We start from the raw sequence: 26327 nt of genomic DNA, 5'->3' as shown, positions 1-26327 counted from the left end.
CCTGTTGAGAATCACTGATATCGAGATCTGTGAGTTATTAACTTCTGTATCAATCATGTGTAGAATCAGTTCCAAAGCTATTTTAACAGACTGTGATTCATTTTAAAATGAAAAATTCCAATGCTTCAAAAACAGCAAACATAATCTCATAAACTTTTCCACCATCCCCCCTCTACTCCACGAAAGGAAATAAATAATTTGCCAAATCCAAATTATACAGTATGTGACACAGAATTGATTTGGTCAGGTATAATTACTAGTTTGACATGTGTTTTTGTTATTAGATTTGAAATGTTGTAGGCCATTTGAGTCCAGCATAGAGCAGGCACAGCTTGAACAGACAGGCTGATGATATTGATCTCTCTTTCAGTTTAGACATGGAGCCCGGGGGCATGGATCTGGAGAGCATGCTCTCTGCCATGCTTCAAAACCAGAAGGACAAGATCAAATAAGTAGTTCAGTCAAGCAAATTGCTACCAGTCAATAATTCCCTTTTGCGGCACTGATATCCACTTCATGCCCGATTCGTTACTGAACTGGCTCCAAGGTATGTAAACATCTCATAATGTACATCAACAAGGCATGAATTATATAGTGGCAGAGGTTAGAATTTTATCGTTTCTTTATATTGCTGTTTTATTGCTGTATATATCTTAGAGTAAACAGTAACATCAAGCTAACAGTTGTGAGTTGCACTCTGACCTCTGATGGAGATTTGGGGCAAACAAGAAAAAGAAGAAAAAAAAAACATACAATAGAATTTGCTGCCCTCTTGTGATAACAGCAGAATTGGAAAATTAATGTGAGATTATCTGAGAAGTGCTCAGCATTATAATCAAACTGTACTGTATGTTGTATGTGTTGCATGAAACCAAATTTGGTCCATTATGCATGTAAAACTTTTCCAATTTAAAAAAAAAACAATTATGAAACTTTATGTAACAAAATGTGAAAAAATGTCCCAGTATTTTCCGTATCGTGTTGTATTTTGCATGACAGGTTAACAGAAATGTACATTACATTCATACAGATGTCACATACATATATGTAGAGCCGAGGAGGGTTGGGCCGGGCTGGAATGGGTGATTTCTGTTATCATTATGATTTAAAAAGGAGCCAAACAACTATGTGATAATTAATGGCTTCATATGATCACTATCCTTAAATAAAAGACAGTTTTTTTGCATGATAATATTTTCAAAATCAATGCCAAAATTTCACAATTTCTGCCAGGGTATTCAAACTTTTGAGCACAACTGTATATATACATACATACATACATACATATATATATATATATATATATATATATATATATATATATATATATATATATATATATATATATATACTGTATATGTTAACCCTTTGACTGTGCTTTAAACCAGTGCTTCAAAACATCTAAAACCATGCTTAAATGGTAAAATTGCTATGGTTATATAATGATTTTCACTTCGAGAATGTAGCTTGCGAAAAACCTATTAAACAAATATCATTCACTCGCAAGCCATAAAAGTCTAAAGTGAGCAGAAAGGATGGATGTGTAAACATCAGGAGTGAGGATAAGTATATGGTGTGAAGCTTTAGAGCAGGATATCTTCAGATTATGACGTGCTGGCCAGCAGTTGGCTGAGAGCACGCTGAGAAATCAGTGAAAGGGTTATTGTTAAGATTAAAACATGGCTAGAGAGTGGCTGCTATGCGCTGGTTAAGTCTCTATGTTGTAAGCTTCCATGCAATTAAATTTGGGAAAGTTATTGGTTAAAAACTAATCTCTAAGTGGAAATACGTATCTGTTTGGAGACATATGGTGTGGCTGGATCATACGGAGCCCTGATTTTGTGTCCCTGAAAGGAATGTATCTTGTGGTAAGACATTTTATCATTTATCCAACTGAATTTTATATATTTATAAAATACATCTGAATCAATGTTATGTGCAATGTTATTTTATTTCAAATGGTCAAACACATAGCATAGTTTTATTGTTTTATTATTCTCATATAAAAAATTATTAGAAGTATCAGAATTATTAGTAGCGTTTATCACACAATTTTCATTCAAATTCCCTTTAAAGCTAATCTCAAGTTACATTGCATCTATAATATTTGACTGGGAATAAGAGGGTGACCAAGATTTTTTCCAAGTACATGTTTCTGGATCAACTTCCTTTTCGGTCTAAAAGCAACAGTCCTATCAGATTTTTTAAAGTTCAAAGTTTTAATGTTTCAGATCAGTTAAAGTGTAGGGTTAGGGTTGGTGTTAGAGACCATTTTTAACAAACTATTATTTCCCCCGATTTTAAGGATAGTTAGGGGTTCTGGGTTAGAACTTTGATTACTTGAGGAATGTTGTTCCAGGACCACCAAAAGATGTTCAACCAGGAACACATCATACTTGGCAAAATCACAGTGACTGAATAATAGGAGAGATGTGACAAACAATGAGACTGTGGTGATAGAGTTCCAGAAGTTGCAGAGATATGTGAAACTCTATCCCCTCTCTTTAAGCCTTGCAGACCTGTGGAGAATACCAGCCTGCAAAGATGAAAGTGAAATGGACAAAGTTAGGCATGGTCTTCTTTCTGCTTCTTTCCCTTGTTATGATGGGTTGTTTCATTTGGCAGTACAGGCTTCCCAAAATGAAACCAGGTAAAAATAAAATGGTCTACTGTATGAGGGTCATCAAACATCAGCATATGGATGGTTAATGCATAAATAGAATAAATGATAGCATGCACTTTGCTCCCATGAATAGAAAATCAGGTTATACTTAGCGGGTAGAAGTGCTTAGACAGCACTTAAAGCATGGGAGAACATTCTTACATTTGGTTTTTTGATCGTCTTATGCTTAATTAATTGTATGCAGGGGTAGGCTATGGATTACCCAAAGCTTGACATAGTGGCTTCTAGCTTACTGTGTTCTGTAAAGCCTGATTATCACTTGGGGGAAGGGAAAACGACTTTGTGTAATATATATGGATACGAAATAAACACCCACTCCCATGTTCTTTTCTGTGTCAGATCCACACTATATTACATAATGATGAATGAGACTGATGGCTTTGTTTATACAGTAGATTCTGAATATGTCTAAACCCTAAACCTAACCCAATCCAAGTGGCAGTTATTTAAAAGGAAAAGTGCTCTTTTCAAGCAAAACATTTCACAAAAGTATTTGTTAGCTTTTAAATAATATGAGAAGAAAATTCAAAATGACAACAACGTGCATTTGGACTCAAACCTAGTGGAACATGTCCATATCAAAATGAAAAACTACAACAGTGGTTACTCTGCTAGGACACTTATGTGAACTTAAGGACAACTGACTTCATTCATCCACTTAAAAATTCCAATTATTTAAGGGACCAGCTGGTTAGAAGTAATAGCAAATGGCTAAGAAATGTGAAGTTCAAGAGAAGAGAATCATTTGTTTGCATATGGTTTAATATGCTGTGATCTATGCAATAATATTCATACATTTTAATGTGTGCTAAAATGTTCAGAAGTGTCTAAATACTTTTTTAGGGCCACCATATGATACCTCAGAATTTCATATTTGTTGTGTTTACATTAGAAGTTAATCTGGGTCACGCTGAAAGTTCTTTATATGTTTACATCTATTTGGCATACATATGATCTTTTTACTTTTACAGTGGATGAAACAGCAGCAGAAAAAATGAAAGAAGAGAAGATGTGCCCACGGTTTCCTGAGCCTGTGCCTTTGGAACACCCAATACCTATCCTCATGGAGGCTTTGGAAAAGGTCAGACTTGTGAAATTAAACCTAAAATCATGTGTAGAATATCTAAGAAGACTCCTAAAAAGTTATTTCCTAAAAGTTCATTCTATTATTAATATAAAATTATTATTAAAATATTAATATTAAAAATATTAAAAAGAAGATCATACATAACTTTCATAATTTTCCCTAATAAGAGGGGAATTTGAATATCTACATATATGCCCAAATATATAAACTAGAATTTTATATACTGTACATATATATAATATAAAAAGTGCTTATAGAAAGTTATCATACCTTGTCAAAATTCTTATAATTTGTCACATTACACCCTGGAAATTTCAATCAAATTAAAATTAACATTTTCCAGCTGTATTTACACATTATAACCAACAATAAAGTGAAAATAACATGTAACAAACTTCTGAAGAATTATTAAAAATTAATTAGTATAATATTTGGTAGATACTGTAAGTGATCAGCCCCCTAAGAGTAGACGTTACAAACTTGCTCAGGTGTAACCAATCACTTTTCAGATCACATACCTGGCTAACTGGCCCCAACCTGATATCAATTTTAGTGGTTTTTCAATAACTTCAGAATAAAACCAGCTGTTTCATGAGGATTCCATTACTAGTACTGCATGGTAATGAATTCAAGAATTCACCATGTTTGGAAAGGTGCTTTCAAAAGGGTTCTTGGATAAAACTGTGGAAAGGCACAGGTTAGGAGAAGGGTACAAAAGATTTCAAAGGCTTTAACCCCTCTGAGTACTGTTCGACTGTGCCAGGAGGATATTGATCAGGGAAGCTATCAAGAGGCCAAAGGCAACTTTAAAAGATTTACAAGCTCTTATGGCTGAGATTGATCGGTCTGTGTATGTGATAACAATCTTCCAAGCTTTGCACAAAGCTGGCCTGTATGGCAGGGTGGCAAGAAAGAAGACTCTTCTGTAAAATTGTCACACTAAGTCTCGTCTGCACTTTGCAAAAAAAAAAAAACAAAAAAAAACAGTTGGAGGATTCTGATGCCATATCGCAAAAGGTTTTGTGGTCAGATGAGACAAAAAATATTTTGGGGAAAGCAAAATACAGCACACCACCCAGAACCATACCTACTGTGAAGCATGGTGGTGGCAACATTATGTTGTGGGGGGTGTTACTCTTCAGCGGGGACTGGGCAATTGGTCAGGATTGAAGGGAAATGGATGCTGCCATGTACACTCAAATTCTTAAGGAAAATCTGAGGCCCTCTGCCCAACAACTGAAGATGGGCAGGTGGTTCACCTTTCAGCACGACAATGACCCTAAACACACAGTCAGAAAATCAATAGAGTTGCTTAAGGATAGGAAGGTCAAAGTCCTTGAATGGCCAAGTCAGAACCCTGACCTAAATCCAACAGAAAACCTGTGGATGGACTTGAAGAGAGCAGTCCATTACAGCTCACCCCGAAATTTGACTGAACTAGAAGAATGGGGAAATATTCCCCAATCTAGGTGCTCAAAGCTAGAAGAGACAAATTAAAGCAAAGTTATCTCTATTAAATTCATTAAATCACTTTATGATCACTTTTCAAACCCTGTTATTCTAGTTTTTAGTCATTTACATATCTTGGAACTGTTGCTTTTTTCCATTAACTTGACTGTTGCAAGGCAAAATTTGTAAATAAGCTGAATATGTTTTGATTTCAGGTTTTAAGACAAAAAAGTGACTATTCCAAAGGGGTATGATGATTTTCTGTTGGCACTGTGTATATACTGTATGTTCAACTATGGCCAAATACTTTATATCAGATTTCTGCATAGGCAAGTTTGATAACCATTAGAAATACATTATTCTCCAGGTGGATTTGCTTTTGAGGACCAGCATTGATGCCACAAGACTGCCAGCCATGTCTGCAATTGTTATATTTAACGACTCCATATTGTGGAATGGTAACTTTGGCAGAAGGAATGGAAGTGACCCCATATCTCCACCACCAAATGAGTACACAGTTTACAGGTGGGTTACAGTGGTTTTGCACACTTCTGATTTGTCTTTTTTTCTCGATCACTATGCATGATTTATTTTCTTGCAAAGAATATCTTGACAGTTGTATTATCTTTTATGAAGAAATATGTTGATGTCTTGTTACATAGGGTAAATACAGATAAAGAGGGACAACTTATCAAGTTCTGTATGAATTGTTTCTTCCTTATTTCTCTATGTAGCATATGGGATCTTTAGCTATTTAAACAGTACTGTGAGAGGGGCTGTGTCATTTTGCATCATATTTTAAAACTATGACAATAAGAAAATATAAGAAAGTGCCCCACTTTACTTGTATTTACCCGACAGTTTTGTCACAAATCTGCAATTACTATGAATATAGATCTGGGCTTTTTGTAATTTGCTGTTATTTATACCACAAAAGAATTGCAAGCCTTTCTAAAATCTTCCCCACCCTGATGTTGTATAAACTTTGGGAGGATGGAAAAGTGGATTCCCTGGATGACCCTCTGGGAAAGTACGAGAAGAATTTTACCATAAAAAACCCTTTTGGGAAAAGAAGGGATAATCACCTCAAGTCGATCTATAATGGCATGTTGTTCAGTGTTAGAGAGGCTCAAGTCCAAACCTCCTCCATCACCCTGAGAAGGATGGCAAGTCAGCTGTCAGGTAAGAACCACAGTTTCTTCAACTGACCTCAACACGATGTTTCCATTAGGTCAGAACTAGATGATTAGCATGTGCATAATTAGTGGATCCCCAACGTTGCAATAAAAAGAAAGAAGGTGTGGGGTGAAACTTGTAATTAGATCAAATGTTTTTAAACCAGGAGTTCCTATGGCTACCCTAATCAGCTCAGTTACCTGACATCAAATGACTGAGTGGGATTGTCCCAGACCTGGGCCTCTAGCCTGGGATTAGACCAGAAAGAATTGCCCTAACAGACTGTAGTCAGCTTACTCCAAGCTGATGTTTATATAAGGTGCCACAAATAGTGGTGCTAACCATTTTTGTACCCACATAAGCAGCAAAAATTACACACTGGTTTGGGCATATATTACTGCCATCACATTCTTGTAATATTTTGGATTCATGATCATTTACAGGTTTACCAAGGCGACTCAGAGCAACTACGTTACTCTGGAAAGGTAGTACTCAGTCTGCTGTTGATTTATTACAAGATGACGTTCTTGTGGCTGACCCTGGAACAAAGTAAACTAGTCATTTTTTCTAAGAACACTATTTTTCCCTCTTTAAATTTGTATTTAGAAAATGTTTAATGAATGAGATGAAATTATAATAATTCACAAAAGTAGATGCAATGATTGCACTTGCAGATTCTGAAAGGAGTAAATAATTCTAGTCCTCTGGTGTCCTTAGATGCCACTACAGCAACTTGGCCTTCTCCCTGTTGGCCCACGTGATGGCAGAAAAGGTAGCAGGGACGGATTATCAGAGCTGGGTGTTTGAAAATATCCTGCAACCTCTGGGAATGGAGGACACCGACTTCAAAATCATCCCAGAGATTGAGAGCCAGATGGCAATAGGTGTTTACACAAATGGGCTGCCTGCACCCCTCTATGATCTTGGCTGGTACAGACCATCAGGGCAAATGTACTCCACACCTGCCGACATGGCCAAACTGGTGATGATGCTGCTGGGCGCTTACTATCGACAGGTTCTACAACCTGACACCCTCAAAACCATGTTGACACCTCTATTCCGTTGTGAAAGCAGTTACTTTGCAAATCAAACGGGCACACCGTGGGAGGTAAATGAACAGTTGGGGTATGACATCATCCGCAAAGATGGAGATCTAGATGGTTATTCGGCCACTATCTCCCTTGTTCCACGCCTGAAGCTGGGGTTGGTCATTCTTATGGCTGGGACCAAACCTGAGGGTGAGGACCTTGTGGCCAAGGCCTACAGTTATCTAATCCCTGCCATGGAAAGTGCCTTCAGAAATGCACCTCATGTTCTCATCCCTCCTCCAGACCCAATTCCCTATGTAGGGCACTTTACCTATAGCAACATAACATTTTATGAGATCAAAGCTGGCACAGATGGAGTGCTGACTATGGAGCAGTTTGGACCACAAGTGGACAACATGATTCCTATGAAGTACAGAACTTTGAAGCTGAGTTATTTGGAGGATAGGGTGTTTAGGGTGAAGTTTGAGAAGGAGTACCCTTGTCAGTTGAAAGTTAATGCTGCCTCTGTGTCTCTTGAATCCCAGGACAGGCAGCACTTTAACTTTTACACCTTCAACAAAAAGGGTCTTTCGCCAGGTTTTGATGTACCAGGGCTGAACACTTATAAAGTTGTACGGATACCTCACAAACCAGTTTTTACTGGTTAGTTGGCTCACTCTTGGATCAGATTTCGTAAGAACAAGAGGTGCTACCTTTGATGAAAGCTTCAAATTCAGAGGAACTTTACGTATGTGGAAAGCTTATCATTTTCAGAAAACATTCTAAAAACGTATGCCTCAAGATAAGAGCAGAAAAGTTTACAAATTACTTTTCTTTTTTGTTTTTTGTGTTTTGTTATTTTTATTGCATTGTTGTTTTTTATATTGTTCATAGATGTGGTGTATGAATGTTTGTCCCTTTTAACAGAGGAATCAGTACACAACTGAGATGAACTTGACATGAATATACAGGTGCATCTCAATAAATTAGAATGTCGTGGAAAAGTTCATTTATTTCAGTAATTCAACTCAAATTGTGAAACTCGTGTATTAAATAAATTCAGTGCACACAGACTGAAGTAGTTTAAGTCTTTGGTTCTTTTAATTGTGATGATTTTGGCTCACATTTAACAAAAACCCACCAATTCACTATCTCAAAAAATTAGAATATGGTGACATGCCAATCAGCTAATCAACTCAAAACACCTGCAAAGTTTTCCTGAGCCTTCAAAATGGTCTCTCAGTTTGGTTCACAAGGCTACACAATCATGGGGAAGACTGCTGATCTGACAGTTGTCCAGAAGACAATCATTGACACCCTTCACAAGGAGGGTAAGCCACAAACATTCATTGCCAAAGAAGCTGGCTGTTCACAGAGTGCTGTATCCGAGCATGTAAACAGAAAGTTGAGTGGAAGGAAAAAGTGTGGAAGAAAAAGATGCACAACCAACCGAGAGAACCGCAGCCTTATGAGGATTGTCAAGCAAAATCGATTCAAGAATTTGGGTGAACTTCACAAGGAATGGACTGAGGCTGGGGTCAAGGCATCAACCACACACAGACATGTCAAGAAATTTGGCTACAGTTGTCGTATTCCTCTTGTTAAGCCACTCCTGAACCACAGCCAACATCAGAGGCGTCTTACCTGGGCTAAGGAGAAGAAGAACTGGACTGTTGCCCAGTGGTCCAAAGTCCTCTTTTCAGATGAGAGCAAGTTTTGTATTTCATTTGGAAACCAAGGTCCTAGAGTCTGGAGGAAGGGTGGAGAAGCTCATAGCCCAAGTTGCTTGAAGTCCAGTGTTAAATTTCCACAGTCTGTGATGATTTGGGGTGCAATGTCATCTGCTGGTGTTGGTCCATTGTGTTTTTTGAAAACCAAAGTCACTGCACCCGTTTACCAAGAAATTTTGGAGCACTTCATGCTTCCTTCTGCTGACCAGCTTTTTAAAGATGCTGATTTCATTTTCCAGCAGGATTTGGCACCTGCCCACACTGCCAAAAGCACCAAAAGTTGGTTAAATGACCATGGTGTTGGTGTGCTTGACTGGCCAGCAAACTCACCAGACCTGAACCCCATAGAGAATCTATGGGATATTGTCAAGAGGAAAATGAGAAACAAGAGACCAAAAAATGCAGATGAGCTGAAGGCCACTGTCAAAGAAACCTGGGCTTCCATACAACCTCAGCAGTGCCACAAACTGATCACCTCCATGCCACGCCAAATTGAGGCAGTAATTAAAGCAAAAGGAGCCCCTACCAAGTATTGAGTACATATAGAGTAAATGAACATACTTTCCAGAAGGCCAACAATTCACTAAAAATGTTTTTTTTATTGGTCTTATGATGTATTCTAATTTTTTGAGATAGTGAATTGGTGGGTTTTTGTTAAATGTGAGCCAAAATCATCACAATTAAAAGAACCAAAGACTTAAACTACTTCAGTCTGTGTGCACTGAATTTATTTAATACACGCGTTTCACAATTTGTGTTGAATTACTGAAATAAATGAACTTTTCCACGACATTCTAATTTATTGAGATGCACCTGTACATGTATTAATGAACAGATAAACTTGAACAGCTTGTCTTAATTGAAAGTAATGAGTGTGCCTTCCCTGAACATTTGCACCATTTCCAAAGTACCCAATGTTTTGTGACCTCAATTCAAACATGACCAATTATTAGAACAGTTTAGAACTGTTTAGCTATTTAAAAAATATTTCAGCTCTAATATTAGTACCTTGGTTTTAAACATTTCACTTGGCATTGAATGCCAACCAGCCAGTGTTGTTTTTACCCTCTTGCTTTTAATTGGTAATGTAAATAAATTCATAAATTAATTTTTTTTTAAATAAATATATACAGTACTCTTATACATAGTGAATGCTAAGTACACAAATACAATAAAAATGTTACATAATGATTTACATGCATTTTCATTATACCAGTCCATTTGTATCCTCCAAAAAAGAGTTGCTGATGTCATTTTAACATTTCATAAATTAAAGACTGGCATTTAGAATATGAAACAGCTTTAAATAGTTACTATAATCTAATTACTTTTTAGTCAGTGTCATGCATTACATTTTAAATTATTGTAATCAGATTACAATTACTGACTTTCAATTAATTTTATTAATTTTAAGTACATTATAGGATAATGCTAATTTATTATTTATGTAGATACATGATTTATGGCCCCGAAACGAGTCACTGTGAGGGAGAAATGTGAGGTATGAGTGTATGACTTGTGTGTAACAATGAACAAGAAAGAAATAGACATTATTTTTAATTTGTTGAGTTTTAGAAAGTAACTTAAAAGTAAAATAATTAGTAACGTGATTACTTTTTCAATCAAGTAAAGAGTAAAGAAATCTGAATACAATTTATAGAAACAATTTGTAATTTGTAGTGGATTACTATTTTTAAGTAAATTACCCAACGCTGTTGCGGTGTTATTTCTTGACAATTAAGTCCTCAGGATACTTACAACTGAAAATCAAGCTGTACATTGTTGACCTATATATCGCCAGAATCAATATCCTAAAGTAACCATCAAACGGAGCAGCTTAAAGATAAGTGACCTGAAATATTGTGTACGCTATGCTCTATCACAACAACATTGTAAATCATCTTGCAATTTATTAACCAGGATAGCCAAACATTTAAGGCATTAAAAGCAAAGCATTTAAGGTGAAAGTACACTGTAGAGCTGAGCACACCAAGAAATTCAGAGATGAAGATACTGTTACCACTCATCCTACCTCTCCTGGCCTTCAGTACTGTTTCTCACAGCATGTGGTTGTCTAAGTAAGTGTTTTTTTTTTTTTTTCTGCACTAATCCAGCAACAACATAACAACAAAAAATAATGTGCATGGTTTTGAAATAGGATTGACTTAGTACAATTAAGAAGTGCTGGACCTGACGAAAAGACCATCTTAGACCAGTTTGAATGGTGGTGCAAGCTGGTTACTGTTAGTCTACCGGGTGGGCTAGTGTAGCCAAGCTGTTCACCCTCATAACTTTGCTGGTGAAGTTGGTTAACCAAGAAGTCTTGTGGTTAAACTAGTTTAAAAGCCTGGTAGGGACAGCAGCACACCAGCATCCCATGCAAGGTACTGGTGACCAGTGCTGTGTTGTTATTTCAGAACCCAGACCTTCCTGAAAAGTTCCAGCCTTTATGTCGGGAACAGCAGGAAAGCAGAGGCTAGATTCTCTCTCTTTAGACTGCGTAAGCTTGAAACACAAGAATGGCAAAAATATACTTGCAACATTTTAGGTAAAACAATAAGATAGGGTTATTCTTTTTATCAGGAGAAAGATAAAAATGTGTTAAAAAGGCTGTGTTTGATGATAAGAGGAATTTTTTTTTTTTTTTTTTATAGCACTGAACTACTCTCTGGTTTGGCTGCTACTGCAATTGATAAGATTGACTGCAATTCATAAAACCCTCTTTTGTGCTTCATTAAGCTATCATCGCAACCCATCTTGATGCCTGTGAGATCTGTTCATTTGCTACCTGCACTGGCTGCTGAATATCAATATTTGGGAATTTGTGAATATACATTTTGCCATTGTTTTTTTAATACATTTTTAGTTCAGTGTTATCAGCTATTACAACAACTATAGATAGGCTGTTTGTTTAATTTCATTGTAGCATTCATTTTCTATCATTTAAGCAAAATGTTTTTACTCATTAAAAACTGTGCAATTTTCTGTGCAGTGGTGGTGAAATGATTTAGTTTTAATAGTTTACTGTTAAAAGTTAATATATATATATATATATATATATATATATATATATATATATATATATATATATATATATATATATATATGTATGTATTTATATTATAATTTATGTAAAACAACTGGTGTAATAAAGGAAAGCTTAACTATCTATATAAATAGGCTATAGTCTATATATTCTACTGTTAAAATCATAAAATAGGTGGGTGTGCTACAACAGTGTAATAAAAAAAAGCAATGTTTTCTGGCCATAGCAAGAATAAAGTGATTTTTTGCCATAGATAGATAAAAAATAGTGCCGATTTAATTCAGTCACTCAAAGTATAAAAGCAAACATCATGCTTGCCAGCCAGTGCAACCACAAAGGATTCAGATTATTCAGATAATTATTATGATTTTAAGGACTGACAGAGCAATTGTAGGCTACACAAAACATACAATAAAAGCACTCAGTCAGTGCGTGTAAATAAATAGTTGGACACAGTTATTTGTTGCTTCTACTCAGTGCCTCAATGCCATTACATAATACTCGCATAAACATAGGCTTATACAAAATATTTTTCCTTTTAGTAGCCACGTGTTCATAATTTTACATTTACAATAAGTTTTTATATTCAGCTGCGGACGCAAGATGTCACTGAAACATCACAAACCGGTGCCAAACTGAGACGGATGTAGATAGACGTTTTTATATTATTATATAGATATACAATTATGGCATTTATAAAGACAAGTTTTAGCTGAAGTCATTATTTTTTGCCATTACATTGTTGATAATGTCCTTGGCTTACATCCAAGTAGGGTTTGAGTACACACTTCCGTACACTCGCCTTGAAAATTCCATTCGTCGAAGATTCACGGAAACACCCGAAGTGAAACGAAAGGTCGGTCCTGTAGGACTGCTGGAGGCGGCCATAGCGCCATGTTGAAGGGAATCATCACACTCCGTGGAGAGACTCTCGTAAAAGAGCAGTTGTAAACCAGGTGTTATTCTTTTTTCCTAAAGGGGCACACCTGTCAAGATCGCCCTGGCAATAAGAGGCGACCTATATCCTCGGAAACCCCGACCGGGGAGGGGGAACAGCCCCCCAACCTTTAGCAATGAAGACAAACCTCAATAAGCGCTAGCCGGCTAATTTTAGCCTGCTATCAATAAGATAGCTAGCCTGTTAGCTTGAGCTTTTCTATCCGCTCAAAAACCGGCAACCTGCTCTTACAAGGCCGGGACTTGACGTAACTCGCCAGCAATATTTTTTTTACTTGCATTGTTTTTACGCGCCTAGTCGCTAGCTAATTTATTATTGTAAATATCTGTATAGCCGTGCGTTTGTTTTTAAATTTTTTTTGCGATGAGTTTGCCGCCGAAAGCGGTGCCGAAACCAGCCGCTGCCTCCGCTGGAACTGGACCTGGAACCGGGCTGTCACCCTCGAGCCAGCTGCGGGCCCCCCTGCCCCAAGTACCGCTACAGCCGGGGCCACCGGTAGCTCAGCAGCCTCCGCCGGTGCCGCAACCACCGTATCCTTCTCTGAAAGCATCTACTTCTATCACAAATCTGCTTGTGTGGCTGTGCTTTGAAACTGAGTAAGCTGTCTGTCTAGAAAGCACTTTTAAACATAATAGGCTTGTTCGAACGTGCGATTAGATCCGCATGTGATGTCCCAAACTGCTGTCGAGTTTAGGCAGGTCACTGGGTTTTGAAACCGCAGGAGTGTTCGACACAACACCTGTTATATTGGGTGTCAACACAACAATTATTTATGTTTGGTTTGGCTTGGCTGTGGCGTTTTGGTTTCAGTTTGGAGTTTATTTCTTGTCTACCGAGGTTTTAAACAACATAATATCAGCTGTTTTTGTAGCTGTCAAAAGCTCCGGCACACAGCCAGTGTGACTGTGCTAAGGCATTTAGCTTCACGTTATGGCTCTCCTCAAATGTCTCAATAAGCTTAAGCTTGCATTCAATGTGTGACTTGAAAAATAAGACACCATACTTTAGAATGGTATCTTGTTTGGGGATAAATGTTGCCACAGTGTCTTTATTTGAATGTCATACGTGTTTTAGATATGCAGTGGGTTTGTGTGAGTTAAATGAATGTTGACTGCAGTCAGGCTTTTCACATAAACCGGTTATACGTTCCTTACAGTAAGGATGGGGGAAATAATAATAACAGTATGTTTTCTCCAGAGGCGAACTGTCAAACTCTCTACTGCTACAATGTCTTGTTCGTGGCTCAAACGCACAACGCCCCTCTGTTGTAACTAAATGTCATTCTGTCAGCATCTTCTGTGTTTGAGCTGTGGTCTTCTGCACATGAAGCTCCATGTTATTTTTTTTTATCCATTAGCTTCACCGCACTGTGTGTCAAAAACAGCTTTAGACCTCATATGGCAGGACTTGATGGTTGCTGAACTAAAAGCCTAAAGGCTGCTGTTTTTCTCTGTGGGGGAAAAAGGCTAAGAATTGTAGTTTTATTGGATTTTTTGTTGTTGTTGTAATGCATAGTTCACCTAAAAATGAAAATTCTCTCATTATTTACTCACCCTCATGCCATCCCCACTGTGTATGACTTTCTTTCTTCTGCTGAACACAAACAAAGATTTTTAGAAGAATACCTCTGCTCTGTTGGTCCATTTAATGCAAGTGAATGGTGACCAAAAATGTGAAGCTCCAAAAAGCACAAAGGCAGCGTAAAAGTAATCCAGATGATTCCAGTGGTTAAATCCATGTCTTAAGAAGTGACATAATATGTGTAGGTGAGAAACAGATCAATATTTAAGTCCTAATTTCTATAAATTCCCACTTTCACATTCTTCTTTCTTCGCATTTTTCGTGCTTATCACCATCTACTGGGCAGGGAGAAGAATTTATAGGAAGAAAGGACTTAAATGTTGATCTGACTCACACCTGTCATATTAATTCTGAAGACATGGATTAAACCACAGGAGATCTGAGATCTAAAAATGTTTGTTTGTGTTCTGCAGAAGAAAGTCATACATATCTGGGATGGCATGAGGGTGAGTAAATGGCCACTTTTTCACTGTTGGGCCAGTGCAAGCCAGGGATATCAACTGGTCAGCCGGGGCCAATAGCCTCAGAACTCGAGCTGTGAGACCAAAATCGAACTGCATTCCCACCATCGGGCCAATAGCCCCACAGCGTTGCACTAAAACCTGCCCTTAATACACCGCCCTGGTGCCAACTTCACACACCCTGCTCATTTTATAAGCAAGAGGGAAGCTCAGGCTGAGGTATCTGGAAACTAGCTAGCCCTTGAAATTAACACGGATTTGTACTGTGCCAGCAATTTGTTTTTTCTTTTCCCGAGCCTGTACCGTTGTGTGCTGGATACACAACTTGGCAAGTTCTGCGACATGTCTTCGTTTCGACAGATGCTGTCGATCTGACATTGCACATTTTCATCAGCCAAAATCAGAAGTGCCTTGATTTCATCTACTGACCAGTACTGATGATTCTCCATTCTCCATTGATCTGTTGAGGTAAGCTGGTAGTTAGATGTGAAAAATTGGGAAATGAGTGTCTTGGTGCTGAAATCTCTGACCCCACCTCAATACCCAGTTGACCTGATTTGCCCCAAGGGTAATCGTTGGCCCCGAGGAGGCACAATGAAGTCCAGGAAGTGACAGTGGGAATGCAACTAGCATGCCCTCATTTGGCCCAAAAGTGGAAACACGGCTAATGATGAGAGAATTTTCATTTTTGGGTGAACTATCCCTTTAATGACATCGTGTCTTGAACAATGAAGTATATTGATAGATTTATAAAAAATGTGATGGTCTGGCTTTTCTCCTCACGGGAATGGTGAATTCCTGATTGTTTTTGGAAGCTTAAAGATCAGAGTTAAAGCCTGAATAAGACAGGTTTGCAATGGAATAATAATTCAACATAATACAATCAGAGACAATGGCTTTCTCTTTTGGTTTTTATTTTTACACATTTACACATTTACAGTAAAAAAAAAAAATATATTTCTGCTCTAAAGTTCTTTAGCAACATTCCAACAGATCTGTTGACTTTACATTTAAAGTTTTAAATAAATTTCCATTCAGGTGTAATGTAAGCATACATTCCATAAAAGTTATAATGAATGATTTGCGTTGTGCAGAATAGAAATGTTTCACACAGATGTAACTAATCTTCACTCTGCTCTCTTAACAAATGCAGTGTTGTTTAACATACAAAGCTAAGATGTTTCATGGTTACTTTTGAGAAACTCAATGAACTTGATGTTTATTCACTTGGTTGTTATCAGGAAATCAACACACATGCAAACATTTACTAGTGGTTAGCTGAGAACTTAATCATCAGTTGATCTCTTATAACAACTTGTTAGAGTTAATATTTGCATTTACCTACATATAGAACTCTGATTTGAAGCTGGGCCAATATTTATGTATTTAACTTTTGGAGGATCCTATGGAATTAAGGATTGTTTGGTATGTTTATAAGTAGGACAGAGAAAAAATGAGCAAATTCTTCTGAAAATGCTGTCACTGCAAACATGTAGTTTAAAAAAAAAAAAAAAACTACAAACCAGTTTGAATTGTGCCAGTAAAAGGGTGACGTGGTCCAGGATCACCAGGTAAACACTGTATAAGTTTTATGGCAGCGTGCCAAAGGAAAGTTAAAATGGGTAGCTGGCAGCTGCTGTTTTAACCCAGTTACTGTAAACTTGACATTTTCTCTGTTTCAATGCTCTGTGTGCTTGTGGTGCAGTGGAGGAGGAAGTGTTATGAGGTTTCCTCACCCCCATAACAATAGCCTAGTTGTACAAGCTGAACCGAGGTGGCACTGCTTTGCTGCGGGCTGGAGATGGAAGATACATCTCCATCCTCAGCTACTGTACTCAAACAGCATGTTAAACACAAAAGCAACTTGTGTATGACAATATTGCTGGACCCTTCCACTCTATCTTTTAACAAGAAGCACTTTTCCACCATTAGGCCGAATGGTTCGGAGCATGGTGATGAATAATTTCAGTAGCATTTTCACTTGAGCATGATTCGGTATGGTATGATTATACATTGTTCCCAGACTGGATTTCTCAGCACGGTTAGCTAACTGTACTCAGTCGAGCTGGGAATGGCTTTAGTATGTGGCGACTCACGATTGGTACTTGGTCAGTCAGTCCATACTAATTCTGATTTTGGAGCACCATGAGCGAGCCTGGATCAGTACGGAACAGCACAGTTCTGCAACGAGAACTGTTCGGACCGATGGTGGAAAAGCAGCTTTGATTTTCACATGTGCAAGTACTAGTCACGAATTTAGGTCTGAAACGATTAGTCGATGTTATTGACAACGTCGACAAAAATTATAGACAAAAATGGTCATTGTCGAATAGTTATTTGATCTCATTTAACGTAATATGAGATCACATTAAATGAAATTGGCATTTCTCTGTGTGGTCAGCGCTTCTATGAGTTGCACGAATGTCCCAATATAAGGGGGAGAGATTGAAACTGCACCCAGCTGAGGCACACTCTGGGGCAGGTACACTCATACCTCGAGCGTGCACGCTTAATGCAGCTAGATTATAATGTGATGGCTTGCGACTTATTGAATCATAATATATGTGTCACTGTGCATTTCTTATTGTGAAGAAAATTGGCAATACACATCTTTAATAATGAGAGAGTTTTTGTGAGTTAAATATGGATTGAAGATGCATTCACCTGAGAAGCAGCATATAAGATATTTAGACTTGCTTTTAGAGAATAGATCTTGAATATAAGTATATTTTGTCTTTACTGCACTCGCAGAAGTATAACTAAGTGAAAAAATCACTTATATTTAAGATACATTCTCTTAAAGCAAGTCTAAATATCTTATATGTTGCTTCTCAAGTAAATGTAAATGTTTTAAGGATTTTTAGACCATTTTAAATGGAAAACAAGACAAAAACACTTGATAACAATAGGATTTTTTGCAGTGAAATTCTTTACTGAATTAAACATTTTTTATATGTTTATATGAAATATTTTTTTCCACTTTAATTAGATGAATGTAATTTAGAGGTAATTTTAAAAGATGATTTTGTCCTCTTTATTGTTAGTAAGCACGTTGAATACAACCTTTTAAGTCAGGGCACAAGCTGAATAATCGTTTAAGAGCTAATGATTCATCGTTGCAGTAATTGCAGAATAGTCAAACAATCGTTCTAATAATCGTTAGATTAATCCATTATCAAAATAATCGTTAGTTGCAGCCCTAGTCACGTTAGTCGAGTTGTCGTCCAACAGCCGACAAGATGGTTAGTGTGCTTTACTGTTTTTTTTTCTAGATATTTTCTTTAATATTTTTTCGATGTTTACATATTTAGCAGGGTTGTTTTAATTAGCGTTCTGTGCTTTAGCTGTTTGACTGTTTGTATGGGAAAACCCACTGGAAAGTTGCGTCTTTGTCATTCCTTTCATCCCCAATTCATCCTCTTTATGCAAAGCAGCACTGGCCGATGCATTATGTCATGTTTTTTGAGTGTCTCACCTTGAGACTCCTGCATTTTGTTCCATACTGTTTATGAACGGAAGAACACATCTTACGTAAACGCCCCATAAGACCAGAAACATACGCAAGTATTCATACGCAGATGGGAGTTCGGTGCCTGGTTGAACATGCTTAACATGCCTTCTTGCACTTCGGTGGCAGTAACAAACCTCAGTCCTCAAGGAGGCGATAGAGTTACCTTCAAATATCTGTGACATTAAACTAGATGTGTTGTTATCAGGTAAGTAGGTAAGTTGCTTAAATATAGGTAAGTTGCTTAAATATACTAACTTACTTGCTCAGCAATATTATCTTCAAACTGTTGCTCCGCCATGACAGTAGTTTGCTTGAAGGAAAAACTCACAGTAGAAGTGGATGGTTCACACTAATGTCTGCTATAGTGCCCCTTACAGCAACTTTAAGAATGCAACGCATACTTGCGTTGTTACGAATTGCAGTCTGACACATTTTGGAATGCAGAAACGCTCAAAATCGAGCTTTCATAGCTAGAAGCATCTGCGTTCATGTATTTGCATAGAGTATGTTTTGGACTTAAGAATTGCGTCCAACTGGGATCAGGCAACCCCAAAACCAGATTTTCCTAGTCTAACATTATTTAGACTTGGAAAAACCTTTCCATTTTCTACAGAGCTGCAGCTCTGAGAGATCCATGACAATTTGCCTTTATTTTTAGAGAAACATATGGAAAAGAGACAGTGATTTGTGGAGGTCTGTCATGTAGAACATTTACAAAATGTAATGCAAATGTAGGATGGGTGTTAACCTAATTTGCATGTGCTTGGCTGTCACCGTTATCATTATAAAGTCATTGAGCTTAAATGCTTTCCTTAATGCCTTGTTTGTGTTTTCCCACCTTGTTACTGTGTTTGGCCTTAAATCATTTTTGCCCCAGAATTTTCCTTAATTTCCCCCCTAGGACTTCCAGACTGCCGCTCTCCCTGGAAGAGCGAATCTTCTCCACACAGCCTGTCGCTGCTGTGTACAGTGTGAGTTGAACTCCCTTTCTTCACTTGTCATCAGGTAGCTTCATATTGATCTGATCTGGGCCCTGCTTGCTGAAATCATTTTAGAAAGAATATTACAGGTTCTTTATAATATGCTCTATAGAATTAAAGACACTTACACATTTGGTTTGATTGGTATTAATATCTTATATTAATTTGGATGATCTCATCACAAGTTGACAAATATAGGTCTAGAGGTGGTAAAAAATACATGTGACCACATCATATTTGTAGTGTAAATGCTATAGCATCCTGATTTGTCCCAGACAAAAGCAAAGGACAGCCAGCACACCTATCAATCAACCATTGCACATTGCTGGTTAGAGATGGTCCATACATATACATGCACAAGACTCCATGAATACGTTTCAGTGGGTTAGATATCAAAATGCAGTCACCCAGATCATGTACATTTGAGACACGTGTTAAAGATGCTGTAAGCAATTTTAGCCGTTCTAACTTCAATGAGAATGAGCCATTGATTTAGCCACGCCCCCTCTTTCCAACACTGCACTGATACTGTTGAAACCAACACAAAGCATGTATAGCGCCATCAACTGACAAATTATAAATCAGAATATGGCATTAAGCCTCAATTTGCTGCAGCAACAACACTGAGAATGCGCAAAATGATTGACAGGCAGAAAGCATCAGAGACCGTGGCCCATGGACACATTTTTGTTTGCTGTTTACAAAGTCTAGACCTTTCACAGAGACTGGTGAGATACTGTATCTCATGACACTTAGGTCTCTTTTCACATTTAATTTATTGTCTCTGAACCGTGGCATATTTATTAAAATATCAAACAAAGTGGAATTTTTTAAAATGAAGCTAACTTGAGCACACTTGAAGTTTAAGTTTGAAGTGATACAAAAAATAGTCACTTCTGCTTGTCAAACATTAGTGGGTTGTTTCCATAGTTAATGTGATGAACTACACCTGTGGTTATTCTACTAGGGCAACTGTATAAACTTAAAAGGGAGCTGACTTTATACATCCACTAAAAATCACCTTCACACCAGTTGCTTAAAAGTCATTGCAAAAATAGCTGAGAAAATTAATTTAGTGCTGAGAATATTTCCAGCATTATTTGTTTCCATATGTTACTTGGTTTTATATTTTGTTATGCTTTTAGATGCTTTAGATGTTGGATCAACCTATCAACTTGTGAAGCAGCATTCAATTGTACTGCTGTAGACATGGCTGAATGAGGAGCAACACAGTGAGACCGGTTGGAGTGATGTGAGGTTTACAGAACCAGGCTGATGTGAGGGAAGCTGAGGGGTGGGGCACTGTTTCTGCTGAGCTGGTCTTTCTACTGTTCCTGCTTCCTGAGTTGGCTCAGATACCCCTTTTCCACCGAAATGGTGCTGGTCCTCATGCCGAAGCCTGTGCTTGGCTGGCTCTCGGCCTGGGGAGTCAAAGTATAGGTCTCTGCGGAACAATAATGGGTGTTTCCCAATCTGTGGGCGTTTTTTAAACCAGAATGGGCGTTTCCAATTTATCCAATAAAAGTATGGAATCTCAATGTAGTAGGCAAATCGTATAAAGCTGTTGAAAAACACCCATCCCGGTTTGAAAACACCTACTGATTGGGTAAAGCCCATTTTTGTTCTGCAGAGACATAAGTCTCGGGGAGTTTGCATGTTCTCCCTGTGTTCACGTGGGATTCCTCCGGGTGCTCTGTTTTCCCCCACAAGTCCAAATACATGCAGGTTAAGTGAATTGGAGACTCTAAATTTACCCCGTTGGTATGAGTGAGAGGTCCCAGCCAATGAGAGTTGTGTCAGGAAGGGCATCTGGTGTAAAACCTGTGCCAAGTCAAATATGAGGATCACGGATGGTCCGCTGTGGCGACCCCTAACGGGAGCAGCTGAAAGAAGAAGAAGAGACAATAGTCTCGGGGAATCTGGAGCCTATCGGAAGCCTACCCACTTTTCCACTGACTTGAAAACTGAACAGTGATGTAACAGGTTAAGTGGGTATGCGGTAGTTTTACATGACTACCTAAACTGCCTACAAACGAACGTGGTGTTTGTGTTAAGCTTTTACTCCTGTTGTTGAGGACCTATTTGATCAAAATAGTGCAGCAGATGGCCGCCTCAGTGTGGAGCTCTCCAATTCTTTTGTTGTTTTTGTTTGTTTGTCCTGTATTTAGTAATTTATTTATTTTTTTCCGATCAGTTTTACCAGGGACAAACTGCTGAACATTCGGCAGCACATACCAGACAATCTTTTCCCGGTTTTTGGACTATTCGGACGTTTTGCTGGACATTTTATTTGGAGGCGCAGCTGTGTTGTTAAAGCACGCTATGAGATGCAAGCAAGGGAAGTGTGCCGGCATGGTAGTCAATCTCCGAAAGTGCAGCTTTCGAACAGCGCTGCTGAGTAATCATCTAGTGAATCTCCGCTCTCTTCCTAACAAAATGGACAAACTACATCTCACCCATACAAACAAGGACTTTTCAAACTCTGCTGCCTTGTGCTTCACAGAAACCTGGCTGAGTGAAGCCATTCCAAAAAACCCATTACATCTGCCGGGCTTCCATATGTTCAGAGCAAATCGCATTGCGGAGTTAACAAGGAAAACGAGAGGCAGTGGAACATGCTTTTACATCAATGAAAGTTGATGTACAGATGTAACCGTGTTAAAGAAGATGTGCTGTCCTAATTTGGAAGCGCTCTTTATCAACTGTAAGCCTTTCTACTTGCCACAGGAGTTTTCCTCGTTTATTCTGGTGAGTGTGTACATCCCGCCACAAGCGTGTGTAAACGCAGTGCTGCAACAGCTGGCTGATCAGATCACAGACATGGAGCAACAATACCCGGACTCACTTATTATTATTCTCGGCGATTTTAACAAAGCCAACCTCACCTGTGTGCTGCCAAAATACAGACAGCACATTACATACCCCACCAGAGACAGAAATACACTGGATCACTGCTACACAACATTAAAGGATGCATATCATTCTGTCCCTAGAGCAGCTTTGGGACTCTCTGATCAGTCTGGTTCATCTTCTTCCAACCTACAGGCAGAAACTAAAATCAGCTAAACCTGTAGTAAAGACTGTAAAAAGACGGACCAATGAAGCAGAGCTGGAACTACAAGCCTGCTTTGACCGTACTGATTGGAGTGTTTTTGAAGCTGCAGACACCAGTCTGGATGAGCTCACAGATACTGTAACGTCATATATCAGTTTCTGTTAGGATATGTGCATTCCTACTAGGACTTATTTAATGTTCAACAATGACAAACCATAGTTTACAGCAAAACTCAGACAGCTTTGTCATGCCAAAGAGGATGCTTACAGAAGCGGGGATAAAATCTTGTATAATCAGGCCAAAAACACGCTGACTAAGGAAATTAAAGTGGCTAAAAGAAGCTACTCCGAGAAGCTGAAAAACAAGTGTGACGAGGAGGAGGGTGTGACCAGGCCGTGAGAGTGCACGCCTGACTCTGAGTTGCCCAATCAGCAGGAGAGAGATAAGAGGAGGAGCCAGGGATGCCAGAGAGAGAGAGAGAGACACGGGGCTGTGTTCATGGTCGTCGTCTGTTATTATGTTCCAGTTTGATGTTACATTATAATTAAAGACTTGTTGAGTGTTGATCCGGTTCCCGCCGCCTCCTTTCCCGAACCCTGTTACACAAGTTTTCAGCTAACGACCCTACATCAGTGTGGAGAGGCCTGTAAGACATTACTAACTTCAAGACACCATCCCCCAACACTGTAGGGAATCAACAGCTGGCTACAGCTCTCACACCCCACACCCCCTCTGACCTTCACTTCAAACAAACACCAACACCTACTGCAGCCACCCTCAACCCCCCCACTGCTACTCAACTTGAACTTAAGATCTGTGAAGAGGATGTGTGCTGGGTCTTCCTGAAATAAAAGACAAGGAAAGCACAGAGCCCAGATGGTTTCACCCACTTGTCTAAAATCCTGTGCTGACCAGCTGGCCCCCATCTTCACACAGATCTTCAACAGATCACTGGAGCAGTGTGAAGTTCCCTGCTTCTTCAAACGCTTCACTATCATCTCTGTCCCAAAGAAACCCAAGATCACAGAACTTAATGACTACAGACCCGTCGCTCTAACGTTTGTGGTCATGAAGTCATTTGAGAGACTGGTGTTGGCCCACCTGAAGGACATCACTTGACCCTTTCTGGATCCCCTTCAATTTGCTTATAGAGCAAACAGATTTGTGAATGATGCAGTCAACATGGGATTGCATCATATCCTGTAACATCTGGAGAGACCAGGGACATATGCAAGGATCCTTTTTGTGGACTTCGGTTCGCTTTCAACACCATCATCATCTCTCCTATGGAATAAATTAACTCAGCTCTCTGTTCCCACGTCTATCTTTCAGTGGATCACCAGCTTTCTGACGGACAGGCAGCAGCTAGTGAGACTAGGGAAATTTACTTCCAGCACATGTACGATCAGCACTGGTGCATCCCAGGGATGTGTGCTCTCTCCACTACTCTTCTCCCTGTATACCAACAGCTGCACCACCAAGGACCCCTCTGTCAAGCTCCTGAAGTTTGCAGATGACACTACTGTTATCGGCCTCATCCAAGATGACGATGAGTCTGCATACAGAAGGGAGGTTGAACGGCTGGCTCACTGGTGCGTTAATAACAACCTGGAGCTCAACACGCTGAAAACAGTGGAGATGATTATGGACTTTAGGAGGAACACCCCAACATTGACCCCGCTCGCCATTCTAAACAGCACTGTGGCAGCAGTCATCTCACAGGACCTGAAGTGGGAGACCCACATTGACTCCATTGTGAAAAAGGCCCAGCAGAGGTTGTACTTCCTTCGCCATTTGACCTGCCACAGGTGCTGCTAATCCAGTTCTACACGGCAGTCATTGAGTCTGTCCTCTGCACTTCAATAACTGTCTGATTTGGTTCAGCTACGAATTCGGACATCAGAAGACTACAAAGGACATTTCGGACTGCTGAGCGGATTATTGGTTGCCCCCTGCCCTCCCTTCAAGAACTATACACTTACAGAGTGAGGAAAAGGGCTGGAAAAATCACTCTGGACCCCACCCACCCTGCCCAATACCTTTTTGTGCTGTTGCCCTCTAGCCGGCGCTACAGATCTCCGAGCACCAGAACCGTCAGGCACAAGAACAGTTTTTTCCCTCTGGCTATCAATCTCATGAACAGTTAAAACGTGTGCAATAATTACATGTAATACATAGCTTAGTCAATTATATTTATTTATCATATCCTACCTCTTCTGCATTACATTCCCTTGCACAGTATATAACAGATTTGTATTTGTTCATACATATATACACTGGTGGCCAAAAGTTTGGAATAATTTACAGATTTTGCTCTAATGGAAAGAAATTGGCACTTTTATTCACCAGAGTGGCATTCAACTGATCACAGTGTATAGTCAGGATATTAATAATGTGAAAAATTACTATTACAGTTTGATTTTGATTTTTCAGAACTTCTTAAACAACTACAAAGAGTTCTCATCAAAAAATCTTCCACATGCAGCAATGACAGCTTTGCAGATCCTTGGCATTCCAGCTGTCAGTTTGTCCAGATACTCAGGTGACATTTCACCCCACGCTTCCTGTAGCACTTGCCATAGATGTGGCACTTCTCACACCCCTTATAGTTTAGCTGATCCCACAAAAGCTCAATGGGGTTAAGATCCATAACACTCTTTTCCAATTATCTGTTGTCCAATGTCTGTGTTTCTTTGCCCACTCTAACCTTTTCTTTTTATTTTTCTGTTTCAAAAGTGGCTTTTTCTTTGCAGTTCTTCCCATAAGGACTGCACCCCTGAATCTTCTCTTTACTGTTGTACATGAAACTGGTGTTGAGCGGATATAATTTGATGAAGCTGTCAGCTGAGGACATGTGAGGCATCTAATTCTCAGACTAGAGATTCTGATGTACTTATCCTCTTGTTTAGTTGTAAATCTGGCCTTCCACATCTCTTTCTGTCGTTGTTAGAGCCAGTTGTCCTTTGTCTTTGAAGACTGTAGTGTACACCTTTGTATGAAATCTTCAGTTTTTGGGCAATTGCAAGCATTGTATAGCCTTCATTCCTCAAAACAATGATTGACTGATGATTTTCTAGAGCAAGCTGTTTCTTTTTTGACATTTTGACCTAATAATGACCTTATGACATGCCAGTCTATTGCATACTGTGGCAACTCAAAAACAAACACAAAGACAATGTTTAGCTTCATTTAACGAACCAAATAGCTTTCAGCTGTGTTTGATATAATGGCAAGTGATTTTCTAGGACCAAATTAGCAATTTATCATGATTACTCAAGGATAAGGTGTTGGAGTGATGGCTGCTGGAAATGGGGCCTGTCTAGATTTGGTCAAAAATGACATTTCAAATAGTGATGGTGCTGTTTTTTACATCAGTAATGTCCTGACTATACTCTGTGATAAGTTGAATGCCACTTTGGTAAATTAAAGTACCAATTTCCATCTGAAACAGCAAAATCTGTACATTATTCCAAACTTTTGGCCACCAGTGTGTGTGTGTGTATATATATATATATATATATATATATATATATATATATTTTGTCTTATTGTGTATTATCTGTCATTTTGCTGTATTGTTTG

General features: G+C 38.7%; 2 protein-coding genes across 9 annotated transcripts in view; both read left to right on the top strand.

Annotated features, from left to right (window-relative positions):
• The first annotated feature begins 410 nt into the window (after window positions 1–410).
• On the top strand, window positions 411–8393 carry LOC127419684 (putative beta-lactamase-like 1). 3 transcript variants are annotated; one of them, XM_051661287.1, is made up of 7 exons: window positions 411–547; window positions 2510–2650; window positions 3655–3764; window positions 5587–5744; window positions 6157–6401; window positions 6839–6944; window positions 7113–8393. In XM_051661287.1, the coding sequence occupies exons 1-7, from the start codon at window positions 517–519 to the stop codon at window positions 8089–8091; spliced, it is 1770 nt and encodes a 589-aa protein (XP_051517247.1). In that variant the 5' UTR covers window positions 411–516; the 3' UTR covers window positions 8092–8393. The 3 variants fall into 3 exon arrangements, with proteins under 3 accessions (XP_051517247.1, XP_051517248.1, XP_051517249.1); XM_051661288.1 differs by lacking the exon at window positions 411–547 and adding an exon at window positions 1546–1868; XM_051661289.1 differs by lacking the exons at window positions 411–547; window positions 2510–2650 and adding an exon at window positions 1546–1868.
• Window positions 8394–13065: 4672 nt separating this feature from the next.
• Window positions 13066–26327, top strand: part of LOC127419680 (eukaryotic translation initiation factor 4 gamma 3-like) — a 94958-nt gene continuing 81696 nt past the window's right edge. For all 6 annotated transcript variants that reach the window (XM_051661274.1, XM_051661272.1, XM_051661269.1 and 3 more), the window contains exons 1-2: window positions 13066–13687; window positions 19588–19681. In XM_051661274.1, coding sequence (XP_051517234.1) covers window positions 13521–13687; window positions 19588–19681 — 261 coding nt within the window. In that variant the 5' untranslated portion in view covers window positions 13066–13520. The remainder of the gene's footprint in view (window positions 13688–19587; window positions 19682–26327) is intronic.

This window comes from Myxocyprinus asiaticus, chromosome 29 (genome assembly GCF_019703515.2).
Source record: "Myxocyprinus asiaticus isolate MX2 ecotype Aquarium Trade chromosome 29, UBuf_Myxa_2, whole genome shotgun sequence".
NCBI classification, from domain to species: domain Eukaryota; kingdom Metazoa; phylum Chordata; class Actinopteri; order Cypriniformes; family Catostomidae; genus Myxocyprinus; species Myxocyprinus asiaticus.
The sequence above is the reverse complement of the archived record's forward strand: the minus strand, read 5'-3'. Positions and strand labels throughout refer to the sequence as shown.

Excerpts from the sequence above, each read along its gene's own strand:
- LOC127419684 (XM_051661287.1), top strand. The coding sequence starts at position 517 with ATGCCCGATTCGTTACTGAACTGGCTCCAAG. Across the intron at positions 548-2,509 it reads GTTACTGAACTGGCTCCAAG|CCTTGCAGACCTGTGGAGAA; the intron begins GTATGTAAACAT and ends CCTCTCTTTAAG. Across the intron at positions 5,745-6,156 it reads AATGAGTACACAGTTTACAG|AATTGCAAGCCTTTCTAAAA; the intron begins GTGGGTTACAGT and ends ATACCACAAAAG.